Source organism: Mrakia frigida (genome assembly GCF_051309035.1).
Source record: "Mrakia frigida strain ATCC 22029 unplaced genomic scaffold BDY24scaffold_30, whole genome shotgun sequence".
In the NCBI taxonomy this organism is placed as follows: domain Eukaryota; kingdom Fungi; phylum Basidiomycota; class Tremellomycetes; order Cystofilobasidiales; family Mrakiaceae; genus Mrakia; species Mrakia frigida.
In genome coordinates, this window is record NW_027481251.1 from 253,227 (window position 1) to 267,673 (window position 14,447).

Sequence of the window (14,447 nt, forward strand, 5' to 3'; positions counted from 1 at the left end):
CTCTCTCTCTGTTTATCTTTCTTTCTGTATCGATCTTGCCTTACCCACCTCTCTCTCTAATAATTGTTTAACGATCTTGAAGACCTTCTCTGTACTTACTACTCTACCAACAAAAGAGGAAAAGGGAGAAAAGGAAAGACAGAAGGATGAAGAGGGCCACGGAAGCGAATCGACAACCTCGCCGAAAGCTGAACCTGTCCCTGTCCCTTCCTCCTTCCTCTCCTCAACCTCCCACCTTCCCCTTCCTCCTTTATATTCCCGATCATGCATCGGATAGCATCCTCCACCACCTCTCGGAGACTAGCCTCTTCGATATCTACTTCGCATCGCTCGATCTCCCTCCTTTCCTCTCCTTCGACCTCCTCCGTCATCCCTTCCACCTCCTCCTCCTCGATCCGGTCCTTCAGCACTCTCCCCTCTTCCTCCTCCTCCTCCTCCTCTCGGTCTTCTTCCCTGATCAGCTTCCAACATCGATCGATATCCGATCTTCCAGGAGGCAAAGGAGGGATCATTGGAGGCACCAAGAAGACTTCCCCTCTACCGGGAGATCCCTCGATCTCACCTCCTTCCACGGGAGGTCCTGTTTCGACTCCTCCCTCTCCTCCTCCTACGCCCGACGCTCCTACTCCTACACCCTCAGCTACTACGACACCTCCATCACCCAAGAAGGACGATTCGAAGAAGGACGTCTCCGAGCCCAAGAAGGACGATGATGGATCGAAGGAGGTCGAGAAGGAGGAGGACAAGCCAGATCCCAACGCTCCTTTCGTTCTCGAAGGTTTCTTTGGAAACCCCGACAAGAAGAAGACCAACACCAAGGAGGATGTCAAGAAGGACGACGTAGAGGAGGAGGAGGTCAAGGAGGGAGAGGAGAAGGACGTCAAGGAGGGAGAGAAGGGAGCAGCTGGACGAAAGAAGGCCAAATCGAAGAAGTCCCTCCCTGAGTCCTCGACGGGATTCTTCTCCCTCGGAGGATCGTCTGGAACAACTGGTGGATCTGGAGGGACCGGTGGTGGGGGAAGTGCTCCTTCGGGGATGACTGCTTTCTTGGCTTCGATGGGGTCAGTCTCAGTCTCTTTCTCTCCTTACTCCCTTCGCTCTCCTTCCTCGAGCTGACTCCTTCGTTCGTCCGTTTCCTTTTTAATTTTGATTGCAGAGCCATCTTCATCTACCAATCCTTCATCGCTTCGGATGCCAACAGCGGTCCTACTAGGGAGATCACCTACCAGGAGTTGTGAGTTCAAGACCGTTGATCTAGCGCCTTCCTTCAACTTCGTGCGAGCTCACCCTCCTTCCTTCCCTTTTCAGCCGAAACTCCCTCCTCTCCAAAGGCCTCGTCGCCAAAATCACCATCATCAACAAAGAACGAGCCCAAGTCACCCTCATCACCCCAGGTCAAGGATCCACCACCTCCTCCTCCAGCACCATCTCCAACACCCAGTTCGACTCCCCTTCCCCTCCTCCCTTCGTCCCAGCCGGAACCCCTTCCTCCTCCCCTACCGTCTCCTACTGGTTCCAGATCGGTTCGCCCGACGCGTTCGAGCGACAGCTTCAGCAGGCTCAGGACGAGCTGGGGATCCCGAGTCACGAGAGGATCCCGGTGCAGTACAAGGAGGAGAGCAGTCGGTGGGAGTGGGTGGCCGATCTCGCTCCGACGTTGTTGATCTCGGGGATTCTGATTTGGAGCATTACCAAGAGTGGCGCGATGGGTGGAGGAGGGAAGGGGGGAGGACCGGGAGGGATCTTTGGAGTTGGGAAGAGTAAGGCGAAGATGTTCAAGTGAGTTCGAGGAGAGGAGGGTTGAGCTCGAGAGGTTGGGAGAGAGTCTGAGCTTAAGCTGATCAAGTCTCCTGCTTTCGTTTACTCCTCTTCGTAGCCAGGAGACCGACATCATGGTCAAGTTCAAGGACGTGGCTGGAATGGACGAGGCTAAGGAGGTTCGTCCTTCTCGTCTCTCTCGACCTCCTCCTCTCCCTTCCTCCTTCGTCGAACGACCGTCGTAGACTGACCTCTACCTCCCCTCCTCTCCTCGCATCTTCTCAGGAAATCATGGAGTTCGTCAAGTTCCTCAAGCAACCCGCTCGCTTCCTCGCCCTCGGAGCCAAGATCCCTCGAGGAGCCATCCTCTCTGGACCTCCCGGAACCGGAAAGACGCTCATCGCCAAAGCCACTGCTGGAGAAGCCGGCGTCCCCTTCTTCTCCGTCTCGGGATCCGAGTTCGTCGAGATGTTCGTCGGAGTAGGATCCTCCAGGGTTCGAGACCTCTTCGCAACGGCCAAGAAGAACGCTCCTTGCATCATCTTCATCGACGAGATCGACGCCATCGGAAAGGCTCGAGGGAAGGGAGGATCCTTCGGAGGGAACGACGAGAGGGAGTCGACGCTCAATCAGCTTCTCGTGGAGATGGACGGGTTCGGATCCAACGAGTCCATCGTCGTCCTAGCAGGAACCAACCGAGCCGACGTGCTCGACCCAGCGTTGATGCGACCAGGACGATTCGATCGACACATCGCCATCGACCGACCGGACGTAGGAGGTCGTCGTCAGATCTTCATGGTTCACCTCGGTCCTCTCACCCTCCACAAGGACTGCGACGCGACCAACATCTCGGAGAAGCTCGCTCTGCTCACGCCTGGGTTCTCTGGAGCCGATATCGCCAACGTGTGCAACGAGGCGGCGTTGCATTGCGCCAGGAGGGACGGGAAGGCGATTGAGGATAAGGATTTCGAGACGGCGATCGAGAGGGTGATTGTCGGGTTGGAGAGGAAGAGCAGGGTGCTGGGGAAGGAGGAGAAGACGACCGTTGCTTACCACGAGGCTGGACACGCCGTTTGTGGGTGGTTCCTCGAGCATGCGGATCCTCTGCTCAAGGTTTCGATCATCCCGAGAGGAGTTGGAGCTCTTGGATACGCTCAGGTTCGTCCTGCTCTTTCGCTTCGTTTCGAATCCCGACGCGTCGTCTCTTTTTCGAGCTGACCTTTCGCTCCCTTCCTCCTTTTTCCTTCGTTCGTTCACAGTACCTCCCGAAGGAACGCTTCCTTTACTCGACCGAACAGCTCATGGATCGCATGTGCATGACCCTCGGAGGACGAGTCTCGGAGGAGATCTTCTTCAAGAGGATCACGACCGGAGCCCAGGACGATCTCCAGAAGGTCACGAAGATGGCGTTCGAGATCTGCTCCAACTACGGAATGAACGAGACCATTGGACCGGTGTCGTACGGACGACAGGACAACGAAGGGTTCCAGAAACCGTTCAGTGAGAAGACGGGGCAGATGTTGGATGACGAGGTGAGTTTTCGAGACGCGTCGTTTTTCGAAACGAGACGAGAATGAGAAGGACTGACTCCGTTTTCCCTTTCCTTCTTCGCTCTTCTTCGTTGATGGTGCTAGGTCAGGAAACTCGTTCAGATCGCTCGAGAACGAACCCGAGTGCTCCTCACCGAGAAGAGGGATCAGGTTGAGATCGTCGCTAAGCGTTTGCTCGAGAAGGAGGTTCTCACTCGGTTCGTCCTCGTTCTCCACTCTTATCTCTCACACCCTCGTCCCAAACTGACCTTCGCTTCTTTCGATCCTTACAGAGAAGCCATGGTCGAACTCCTCGGAAAGCGACCGTTCGAGATCCAGGACGATATGGTTCGTTCCTATTCTGCTCCCTCGCCTACCCTCTCCCGAGAATCGACGACTGACCTCGCTCTCTTCCTCTTTTTCGCCTACAGGACGACTGGATGGACAAGAACCAGCAGGGAAAGAACAAGGACAAGAAGGTTGAGATCCCTCCTCCGTGAGTCTCCTTCCTCCTTCCCTCCCTCCCTCCTCCCGCTCTTCGTCCATCGCTGACCCCCCTCCCGCCTTCCTTCTTGGTTTTCGTTCGGTTCTGCAGCATCGAGGGAGTCACCGATCTCCCAGAAGCAGCCGTCGCTTCCAAGGCCGTTGATGTGATCTAGATCAGCCCCGTTAGCTCTATCTTTCGTGTTTCGTTTCGGATTCGTTCGACGCGTCCCCTCCTTAACCCCACCCCATTCCTTTGTCTCGCTTTGCATCCTTTACGTTTTTGTTTTTCTTCCCACTCACGCCACGCTTCGCATACCTCTGTTTAGCTTGCTGTTCTCTGATCTTCAGTTCCCTACTTGTATAGTCTCGTTTCTCGTTTAGTTTTCAGCTCGAAGGAGGATCAAGGAAGAAGAAGAAGAAATGCGCAATGAAGGTATTTTCCTCATGGATTTTTTGGCCGGTCAGCAAGTTTTCCGCTTCAGTGAACAAGAAGGATCCGAAGGGAGAGGAAGGAAGGAAGGGAGACGGAGATGGGCTGACCCCTTCGACTCGACTCGACGCGCCTCTCCTCTCCCTCCTTTTCCTCTCCTACGAGCTTGCGAGTCTACTCGTAATCGAGAAGAGAACGTCTAAAGCCAATTTGGATGCGAGTTCGTAAAGTAGGCAAACGAGAAAATACGATCTAGAAGGCGAGAGCACAAGTGTCCGTTGTCCGTTAAAAAAGTGAGGTGAGGAGTGAAAGAGACGCGTCGTTAACGAAGGCAAAACAGAAGGCAAGGATGATAGCTGAGGGGGTCGGAAAGAGATGTAAAGGTCCAAGAAGAAGGAGAGGTATGCAAGGGGAGAAAGACTAGAGTCGAGGGATGCAAAAGGAAGGAACGAGAAGAGAAAGAAAGAAACAGGTTGAGGGAAACGAGAGAGAGAGAGAGACATAGGGAGTCCAAGAGATACAGGAGCGTGAAAGTTCAAAAGAGAGAGTCCAGAGATAAAGAGAGCTAGTATCCGTACTCCTCGGCTGAGGTGAGAGAAGAGGCGGAAAAGGGAGAGGAAGAGAGCGTCAGTTTCGAAACATCGCGTCGTCGAAAGGAGAAGGCAGAGGGAGCAGAAACTCACTGTAGATCTCGCCGATGTGACCTGCTCGACCCTTTTGACGAGCTCGAGCTGGAGAGATCATCGATGCTGCGATCTGATGGTACGAAGGAGAAAAGCAGAAGGAAGAGTCAGATTCGCTGTCGTTTGTTCGAGAAGACGAAGAAGAAAAGAGGGACTCACGTTTCGAACGACAGCGTTCAGCGACGAAGGACCACAAGCTGTTCGAGAACGAAGATCGAAGCAAACGTAGTCAGTAACTACTCCCAGGCTCCGACGAACACAGCCAAAGCGAATGTCGTAAAACTCACAAGCGATCCCAATCGTCCCCAACGCGTTCTCCACCTCCTCCGCAATGATCTTCTCCAACTTCGGTCTCCCAGGCCTCGCCAGTTCACTAACGAGGTTCAAATCCTCCTCGTCCTCCCCATCGATGAACTGAGCCTTATCCTCTCCAACCACCGAACTCCTCACGAAACTCTGCCTGTTCTCGTCCCACGCTCCTCCGACCAACCCCCTCGTGCTCTCCGTGCCTCCTCCTCCTACGAAGGATCCCGCATCGTTGAACGAATCGCTGGGAGTCATGGACGGTCGATGAGGCTGGCCGAAGAGGTTGGGTTCCTGGGAGTAGCTGTCGGCTGTCATGGAGCTGGTGACCGAGAAGCGTTTGGAGCGACTGAAGGCTGAGGGAGGAGAGAAGAGGGTGGAGTCGTCGGTGGTTCGGAAGGGAGTTGCTGAGTTGGGTTGCTTGTCGGTGTAGGAGGGTTCGGGGTAAGGGTTGGTAGAAGCGTTGAAGGAGGCGGAAGGAGAAGCGTGTTGAGGACGAGGGGAAGCGGTGGCGGAACGAGGGTTGAGACCGCTGTTGGAGTGAGGGAGAGGAGGAGGAGGAGCCGAGGAAGGGGAGGAGTCGAGCATCGCATCTCCGTACTGCTCCTTCGACTGAGCGGGAGTCAGACGAGCCTTCTTTGTCTCCGCTCTCTTCCTCGACTTGGCTCGTCGAATCCGTCCTTCCTTCTTGACGTTGATGGAGAGTTGACGTTCAGCGAGAGTTCGTTCCTGCTCCTCCTCGTCCTGATCCTCGTCCCAGTTCGTGAGCTCGAGGACGGAATCTCGACGATCTCCATCCGAATCCGCGTCGCCATGATCGGCGAGGTAGGCGAGATCGGTGTTGCTGTCGTTGCTCAGGACTGAAGCGATGGAGTCTCGAGAGTTGGATCGAGATCGGTTCGAGTTTTTGGCGAACATGGGTTTGGGAGGAGCGAGTTCGTCCGCGTCGAGGTTGGCTTGGGAGAGGTAGACAGACTTCTCCGATTGACGGTAGTTGGTGACGAAGATGTCGATGACGAGCTGGTCGGGAGGGATCATGTCCATGCAGCGTCGGATGAGATTTGAGACCCAGAGGACTTCGGCTGAGGGAAGGAAGAGGAGGGAGAGAAGAAAGAAATCAGCCCTCGTCGACGCGTCTCGAACTCGAAACGAAGCAAAGAACGACTCACCGAAATCCCTCACAATCCACAAGAACCTGACCCTCTTCGTGATGAAGTGCCTCCCACCCTTCCCGCCTCTCCCCATCCCCATCTTATCCCGACTCGCAATGCACTCGCAGACGTACGTCAAGATTGCAATCCCGAAGCTCACTCCCGACCCTCCGCAGATGATCAACACCGTCGAGTGATCTCCCCATCTCACTCTCGCCGACGATCCGTACGGTCCATCCACCAACGCTCGGAAGAAGACTGGTTTCGGCGTGGAGAGCTTCTTCGTCGACGAAGCGAAGTAGTACGACTGAGGACGATCCGACGGCGTTCCTGCTACTGAGTTCGAGTTGGGTTCGGTCGAGTTGGTGATCATCTGAGGTCCTTCGTCCATCCTCTTCTTGGTTTCCTTCCAGAGATCCATCGTGAAGCCCTTTCTCGCCTTGACCAGAAGCACGATTTCCTGCTCGACGTCCTCGTCGTACACGCTGACGATGGAGAACGGATGCGACGTCCATATCGAGATCTCCCTGATCTGAAGGAGGACGTTCTGACCTGGCGCCCAGCGGAAGGGTTTGGGGAGTCGAAGGGTGAGTCGGAGCATCCGTGAGGGGAGGAGTTGGACGAGGGCGTAGCCTGCTGGGATGGGAGCTCGAATCGGACGAGGGACGGGGATGAGGGCTTCCGAGTAGATCGAGAAGGTTGAGTGGGCTCTGGGAGGTCCGGCTCGAGGGAGAGCGATTCGCATGGCTGAAGGGGAGCTGGAGCTTCGAGGGATGGGAGTAGGAGTAGCGTCGGCGACGAGAGGATCGACGGCTCGACTTCCGGATTCTCCTTCGTGAGTGCTGTCGCTCTTGAAGTCCGAGTAGCCTCCGTTGACGGATCCGTTCGTATAGTGAGAGGCAGACGAGCCAGTCCCGTAGCCGAAGGGAGGTCGGTTCTTCGAGTTGGTCGAGTGCTGACCGAACTCCCCGTTCTGAGCTGCGTAGGAGTTAGGATTGGGATTGGGGTGGAGAGGAGCGTCGTGGTTGTTGAAGGGAGAGTTTCCTGCCGAAGGACTGGTTGGTGAAGCGTAATCGTACATCGACATGATCTCGTCTCGTCCCATCCCCAATCCGTCTCCCGTCTCGGCCATCTGGTTCATCTCCCACTGCTCGAGCTTCTTCCCTTCCCCTCCGTCCGACGACGAGATCCTCTTCGACGACGACGACGAATCCCTTGACTCCCTCTTCGTCTTCTTCTTCTCTCGACGCTCTCCGTTCCCCAGTCCTCCCCACCACCCGTTCACCCATCCATAACGAAGGAACCTCCAGAGTCGCTCGAGCGCCCATAAGCCTCCTGCCGCTGCCGGCCACCAGAATCGATTGGGGAAGTGGAGAGCGGCGGTGATGAGGGTGAGAGGGACGAGGGTGACGTGGATGATGTAGAAGGTCTGGGAAGAGGAGGGAAAGGAAAAGGAGGAGAGAGGGTCAGCTCGAGGAAAGACGCGTCGAGTCGAAACGAAAAGGCTCACCTCGTAGAATCGCTTCCTGATAGGAGCGATACTGAGGACCGTGAGAAGAGTGAGAGCTCCGAAGCTGACTGCTCCCCAGATGAACTTGTCGTATATCCAGACGACTTCGAAGACGGTCCTCTCCGTCGCGTCTCCTCGTTTGTCTCCGACGAGCTGAACCGTCCAGAGCGCGACGTGAAGGGCGGTGACGAGCCAGACGAGTCGACCTGCCCACTTGTGGAGGAGAGTGAGGGTGTCGAAGAACATGTGGGTGAAGATGGAGAGGGAGAAGATGGCGAAGGGAGGGGATTTGAGAGCGAAGAGGACGGTGAGGGGCATGAGGCAGAACGCGACGAGTCCGTTCCTCGATCCCGACGTCCACCACGTCTTCTCGATGGTGTAGGCTGGGGAGAGGATGACCGTAGGAGCTGTGGCTCGTTTCATGAGGTCCGGGAAGGAGGTTCGGTAGTCGAAGAGTTTGGATTTGGGGAAGATGTAGTCGGCTCCGATGAAGCAGAAGATGAGAGGGATGGCGTAGAGAAAGAAGATGGCGAGGAGTTGGGAGTTGGAAGGGAACGAGAAGGGTTGTTTCCTCTTCTTCTTGCCTGTGAGAGGTTTGGCTCGATCCGACCGTTTCCGTTTCCAGACCATCCGACGAATCGAGAACTTGTGCCAGTAGGCTCCGAGCGTTCCTCCTCCGTAGCGACTCTGGTGACCGATGGTGAGGAGGATGAGGATGAGGGCGAAGACGAAGTAGAGGGTGTAGGCGTATCGAGCAGATGCCGTGCTGGAAGAGGGACGATTGAAGTGACAGGTCGGAGGAGAGAGGAAAAGGTGAGGAGGGAGAAAGGGTCAGCTCGTTCCTCCTTCCTCCTAGCTCAGCCAAGATGTCTTCCTACTCACCTCAGCTGGTGAATTCCGAGATAGATATCGATGTAGTCGTGATCATCAGCTCTTGGAGGCACGATGGGACTCGCTGGACCTGTAGCGAGAGCTGCCTGTCTAGAAGAGTTGAGAAAGGAAGGGAAGAAGAGGTGAGCTTGAGCCGACTTCTTTCGGGCCTTGAGTCGACTCACAGGTAGGTATCCGTTGTAGTAGCTCTCGCTCTGGTTGTCGTAGTAGCCACGTCGGTTCCAGTAGCAGGCTTGGCCGTGGTCGCGTAGGGAGGAACGTATCCTGAAAGAGAGGGAGAAGTCGGAGGAGGGAGAGAGAAGAGAGGGAGGGAAAGGAGGTCAGCGAGTCGTTTCCAGCTTCCAGAAACATCTTCTCGCTAAAGTGAGGACTGATAGCAACATGACAGCTCTCCAGTCTCTATGCGACCTTCTTCTCTGCCATCCTGAATGCATACAAGCTGAAGAAGGAGCTCAATCGAAAAGCCAACCGCGCAACGTCCTTCCCACCTTCCTTCCCCTTCGTTGCGCTCCCCCCGGCTCCCCCTCATATCCGAGATGGCTCCAGATAGCAAGCCAAGGTCGTTCTATGCAGCATGAACGCTCTCTCTTGTATCCCAAAGGTATACAAGGAAGTTCGAGCGAGGTTGAAAGCTCGACGAGCTCAGCCCCCTCTTCGGTGAGCTCAAGCTCCTCCCTCCCTCCCCTTTCGTCTGCCACCACCCTAACGCTGCAAGAAATGTATAGGATGCTCAACTCACCTCCCGTGTTCAAACTAGCAGTCGCCATCCTTCACAAAGAAGAAGAGAAGCCGTTTCGGGAGCTACTCGACGAGCTGCGATCAGGTCGAAGGGAGGGAGAGGGGGGGAAGAGGAGAGCGCGGGTGACGAAAGATCCCTTCCTGTGGCGGATTCTGAGGAGAGAGTAGGAGGGAAAGCGAGTTGATAGGGTTGTAGAGGAAGAATGCGAGATGGGGTGGGACCTTCCTTCAAGGATTTGGGCTGGTGATGGTTTGAAGAGGAACGAACCAAAAAAGAATCGAAAGCTCGCTCGCTATTTCCTTCTCCTTGTTTGTTTCTCTTCACGACCGTCATGCATGTTTTTTGTAGGTGTTTCGCGGACCCAGAAGAGGGATCAGATTTGAGAGCTCTTGTTGTGAAGTGTTCAGGCTGAGAAAAACTGGCCATTTCAGTTGAAGGAGGACCCTGAAAACAAGAGATCGACGAAACGCGAAGCTCACCACTCGTCCCCTCTCTTGTCGACCCTCCTCTACTTCGCCTGCTCGCCCTCAGACTCGCATCTTGTACAGAAGTGTATCAGGGAGAATGAGACTCTTTGCTTCCGAGCCTCTCGCAGCCTCCCCTTTGCTTTCAGTCGTTACGACGACCGTTGATCTTTCCCCTCCAGTCCCTCCTCGCCTTCCTCGCTCCTCGCTCCTGCGAAAGAGGGCAGTAACCGACGAAGAGCTCGTTGGGGACATAGTTAGAGCTGATAGAGAAGGCGGGACGACTGCTTCTCCTTCGTCCATCTCCGCGCGCGACGCGTCGCTCTCTCGCTCCCTGTCTTGCTCACTTCCCTCGAAACCGCACCTAGAAACCATCGAAAAGTACCAACCTAAAGTCTTATCTACCTCCAGGTCCCATGCACATCCCTCCCCTTCTTCCCACTGAGGTCCCCGCCCGTCGACTCGCTCCTCTGAATCGGAGCGTAACTCCCTCCGCCGTTCGCCTCGCTTGCAGACTTGCTTCCTCCTCCAGAAGTGCTCATCGGGATCTCACTATCTTCATCGACGCCGAAGCTGCGAAGATGGTTGAATTGGTCCAGTCAGCGAAAGGAGGAAGGAGAAAAGATCAGAGCCGCGGGCTCACGCTTTGTTGAGACGATGATCAAACCCGTTCATCTCCTTGGATCGAGTTCCAGGTTTGCCGCAAAGGTAATCGAAGAAGAAGAGGTTTGCTGTCCAGATTTCCATGGCGAAGTCTGTTTGACAGAAGCAAAAGGGAGGAGGTCAGAAAGGAAGGAAAGACGACGCGTCGAAAGACGAGATGGCACAGAAAGGGAAGAGGCTCACCCCCGAACCAAATCACGTCTCGAATGAAGCGTAGGTAGTTCAGGAAAGAGCAAGATCGGATTCCGAGGCCGTTGTATTCTTTGGCGGGGAAGGCGAAGCTGGAGGGAGAGGGAGAGAAAAAGGTCAGACGCGGTTGTTTATTTGTTCCTCAGTGCTGAGGACTACTAGAACCTTGAAGAAGAGAAAGAGTGGACTTACGCCATCCACACTGAGAAGATCACCATCTCGACGGAGATGCAGAGAGCGTTCTGCGAAGGGAAAGTCGAAGGAGAAGAGAGAAGAAGGTCAGCTTCAAAGTCGGATCTGCTCGTCTCGAACACCTCCAACTTTCCCTCGAACGTAGGTTGAGCCATATACGTACCAAGCCGTCAGATACTGGAAATGCGAACGAAAGACATCAAGGCAGGGTCAGCTTCGACGCGTCGTTGGACTCGAGGAGAGGAAGAACCAGGCTTACTGTTCGTCACAGTCCAGTACTCGTTTGCTGTGATATATCCGTGCTTAGCAAGAGCGGAGATAACGAACGATTGGCTGCGAATAGACGGCGATGGTCAGTGGGGAGCGAAAGAGGGGAGGTGAGAGAAACGACGGGACTGACTAGAACGCTGAAGACGACCAAGAAGAGGCAAATACGGGTCAGCGACGGAACCGTAGAGAGCAGAAAGGTGAAGAGAAGGACTCACTGAAGAAGACGATCAACTTGATGGAGAGGAACTTGTTCAAAGGCTGTCTTCCCTTCAACTCGTGTTTCGTCAGATCGTACCAGCACTGAGAAGAGCAGCAAAAGAGCGTCAGGTTCGCCGAATGTCGTCGAGCGAGATGCACGAAGAGGGAGAAGAGTGTAGCTCACCACCAGACCATCTGAGAGAGGGAGGGATCGGGAATTCGAGAGGCGAGAGGTCAGTTGGAAAAAAACGACGCGTCAAGCGAGACGAAAGTAAACAGTGACTGACAGAGAGCGATGGAGATCACGACCTGCAGAGATGAACCAGGGATCAGCAGATACTAACAAAGTGAGACGAAAGGAAGGAGATGAGTACAAAGTCGAAGGCTTCCAGGTAAACTTCCGCAAAGTGAACCGAGTATTGCTCAGGACACAGGACATCGAAAGCTTCGCAGATGATTCCCACGATCGAGATGAGGGGTCGAAAGATGGCGTATTGGAGTACACTCCACTTGAGAGCGTGAATGAAGTAGGGTTTCGAAGCACGGCTGGAGAAAAAAAAGAAGTCGGGCAATCGTGAGCGACGCGTCCTCACCTCTGAAGCTCTCGAACGAGAAGAGACTAGTGTCGAACTCACAATCTAATCAACCCGAAAGTCATCGGCAGACCCTCCTTATCCTTCCTCTGAAGAGTGTTCTTGACGTCGCCGTTGGAAGCCGCGGTAGAGACGAACTCGACGAGGAGCAGCAAGAATGCGGCGAGGGTGATTCCTTCGCTGCAAAAACCGCAAAGACGAATGAGACGTCTCTAGTCAGTCGCGTGGAAGTTGAGAGCAGAGGAGAGACACCTACTATGCGACTTCGATCTGAACGGGAGGAAGTCAATGAAAGCGGTCAAAGGAAAGCGAGAGAGAGAAACGAAAGCAGCGGACAGAGGGACCAAACGACTCACGAGCTCAAAGTAGATGAAGTACCGAAAATACCGATACGAGAAGAACGCGAGAACGCCGTAGACCCACGGCATGAGCACGACTCGACCTATCTGTCGCTGTTGAGCAGGGACTTGCAAGAGGAAGAGAGGGGAGAGATCAGCGGGCTGTGGTTGAGCTCGACTTTCCGTCGTTTCGGTCACCCTGAGAGCGGAAGAACGAGGGGGTTTTTACTTTGGTAGTTCAGAGCATGTAGCGTGAGGGTCGTGAAAGTGACGATCGTGGTCTGTTTTGAGGAGAAAAGGGCGAGGAATGAGCTTTCTCTCGTCGATGCAGGAATGGAGCGAGAAGGGGAGGGAGGATTCGGGAGGAGGAATCGAGGAACCAACTTACTGCTACTCCACACGCGCCAGAGACAGTCCAACCGATCTTATGTGGACTCCAGCTATCGTCGGACTACAGAACGAGATGATTCAGCTTCAAATCTCTCGTGAGGGGTGGTCGTAAAGAGCGAGAGAGAAGAATGAAGAAAGGGGGAACGAGGTCGAGTCGAGCTCAACAACGAGGGGAGGGAGTTTGAAACTCACAAAGTCCCAGAAGGCATCTTGAGCCACTGCCAGAGTGTTCGTAGAGTTGCAGACGCGAGAGTCGAGTACCATGGATCGTCGAGCTTCAAGAAGGGAGCGAAAGGAGGGTGGGTGTTTGAGGATTGAAAGAAAGAGAGGGAGGGAGGAAAGACGGAGGTGAACAACAGCCTCCTTTGCGCGGTAGCCTGAGGATCTATAAACAGACGAGACTGAGTTTTTTTGGACGCGTCCGCTTCGCTCTGCAATGAGCAGCTTTTATTCGTTGGTCTGAGAAACGCAAAGTCGTCGTGCGAAGCCAGCTTTTCTCTCGAAGACGAAACGAAACGTCTCTCCGCCCCTGCGTCTCTCGAACCTCTTCCACTCCAATCTCCTCTCTCTTCTCGCTGATCGTTTTCTCCGCGTCTCGATCCGAAAAAAATCTCAGGTAAAAAGAAGGGAGAACCAGAACCGAAAAAAAGCCTGAGTTGGGTGAGATCCGAAGAAGGAAACGACGACGGAGAGGAGGGAGGGAAGAAGCGAGACGAGACGCGTCCGCGACGGCGGAACCCAACGTTTCCTCCGTTTTCGCATCAAGCCTCTGGGTTTGATCCCCAAGGCTTTGAAAAGATTCCCTCTCGATTGTCTTGATTCCCAGGCCGTCTGGTGGAAAAACATAATCGAAGCGACAACAAGCTCAGAAAAGGCGAGGGGCGCGCGATGGCAAAGGAACGGACTGTTTTGGTGGTGCGCCGATGGATTGGAGGAGAAGAAGAAACGCTTCAAAATTTCCAGAAAAGTCAACGAGGATGGGTAGTCATTCCCCTTCTGATGGTCTTTGTTCACAGTCTGAACATCCCTCGAAAAATCTCTCCCGCGATGGCCCAGGCTCGAGGAACGAAGGAAGGAAGCAGAGACGAGGTCGTGCACGCAGAGCTTAACTTTCCTTCTCCTCTCCAACGGTCATGTTGCCTCGCCACCCTCTTCTCGCCCTCGGTTCATCCCCTCCATCGTAGACGGCCACTCGCTATCATCTCGCAAGACTCCATCTCGAAGCTTCTTCTTCTTCTTCAAGAGGAAAGAGGGCTTCCCTCGTCTCCTCCGCCTCCCCTTCGCGTCTCGCTGGCTCTCGAAGGTGAGCTCTTCTGCCTTTCTTTCCTTTGCCTCAGAGAAGACTTTCAGGGGGTTTCAAGGTGGCTGTAGGGAGACCGTCGTGCTTGGGAGCTGGTTGAATCGCGTTCAAAGTTCATAAGGGCGAAAAAAATGAGCTCGATTCTGTTTCTTCGAAGCTGACCTTCCTTCCTTCCCTTCCTTCTCTCTCTCTTTTTATTCTTCAGTCTCAACGAACGCCTTCAGCCAAGACCCCTCGTACCAACGCATCGCAACTACAACCAAACCTTCCCAAGACCCCTACGAAATCCCCTACCTTCACCCTTTCCACCTCCTCCATCTCTATCAAAACTCTCGTTCCGAATCCTCACTCGCTCGCTCCCTCTCCTCCT

At 54.5% G+C, this 14,447-nt stretch overlaps 5 protein-coding genes across 5 annotated transcripts; 2 read left to right on the plus strand and 3 right to left on the minus strand.

Annotated features, from left to right (window-relative positions):
- The first annotated feature begins 117 nt into the window (after positions 1–117).
- Positions 118–2,341, plus strand: BDY24DRAFT_169160 (uncharacterized protein). Its single transcript, XM_076636235.1, has 6 exons — positions 118–358; positions 425–1,061; positions 1,157–1,234; positions 1,309–1,779; positions 1,881–1,937; positions 2,044–2,341. The coding sequence occupies exons 1-6, from the start codon at positions 265–267 to the stop codon at positions 2,240–2,242; spliced, it is 1,536 nt and encodes a 511-aa protein (XP_076493991.1). The 5' UTR covers positions 118–264; the 3' UTR covers positions 2,243–2,341.
- On the plus strand, positions 2,136–4,222 carry BDY24DRAFT_398613 (ATP-dependent metallopeptidase FtsH/Yme1/Tma family protein). The gene is made up of 6 exons (XM_076641710.1): positions 2,136–2,916; positions 3,018–3,290; positions 3,393–3,505; positions 3,581–3,635; positions 3,719–3,783; positions 3,883–4,222. The coding sequence occupies exons 1-6, from the start codon at positions 2,227–2,229 to the stop codon at positions 3,944–3,946; spliced, it is 1,260 nt and encodes a 419-aa protein (XP_076493992.1). The 5' UTR covers positions 2,136–2,226; the 3' UTR covers positions 3,947–4,222.
- Positions 4,223–4,229: 7 nt separating this feature from the next.
- Positions 4,230–4,909, minus strand: BDY24DRAFT_398615 (uncharacterized protein). The gene has a single exon (XM_076641711.1). It carries the CDS (start codon positions 4,704–4,706, stop codon positions 4,362–4,364), a length of 345 nt encoding a protein of 114 aa, XP_076493993.1. The 5' UTR covers positions 4,707–4,909; the 3' UTR covers positions 4,230–4,361.
- On the minus strand, positions 4,385–9,171 carry BDY24DRAFT_169213 (ferric reductase family protein). The gene is made up of 9 exons (XM_076636236.1): positions 9,123–9,171; positions 8,906–9,005; positions 8,733–8,827; positions 7,851–8,616; positions 6,359–7,769; positions 5,174–6,271; positions 5,046–5,083; positions 4,887–4,959; positions 4,385–4,788 (listed from the first exon to the last, which is right to left on the minus strand). Coding segments are annotated over exons 1-9 (3,603 nt in total). The 5' UTR covers positions 9,125–9,171; the 3' UTR covers positions 4,385–4,768.
- Positions 9,172–10,345: 1,174 nt separating this feature from the next.
- Positions 10,346–13,041, minus strand: BDY24DRAFT_417673 (OSTA/TMEM184 family protein; the record flags this gene model as incomplete). Its single annotated transcript, XM_076643753.1, has 17 exons — positions 10,346–10,517; positions 10,588–10,699; positions 10,791–10,888; positions 10,989–11,038; positions 11,152–11,165; positions 11,248–11,321; positions 11,389–11,395; positions 11,474–11,558; positions 11,641–11,651; positions 11,744–11,765; positions 11,831–12,002; positions 12,092–12,229; positions 12,306–12,319; positions 12,406–12,515; positions 12,617–12,668; positions 12,776–12,838; positions 12,970–13,041. 17 exons carry the CDS (start codon positions 13,039–13,041, stop codon positions 10,346–10,348), a joined length of 1,266 nt encoding a protein of 421 aa, XP_076493995.1.
- Between the last annotated feature and the right edge of the window lie 1,406 nt (positions 13,042–14,447).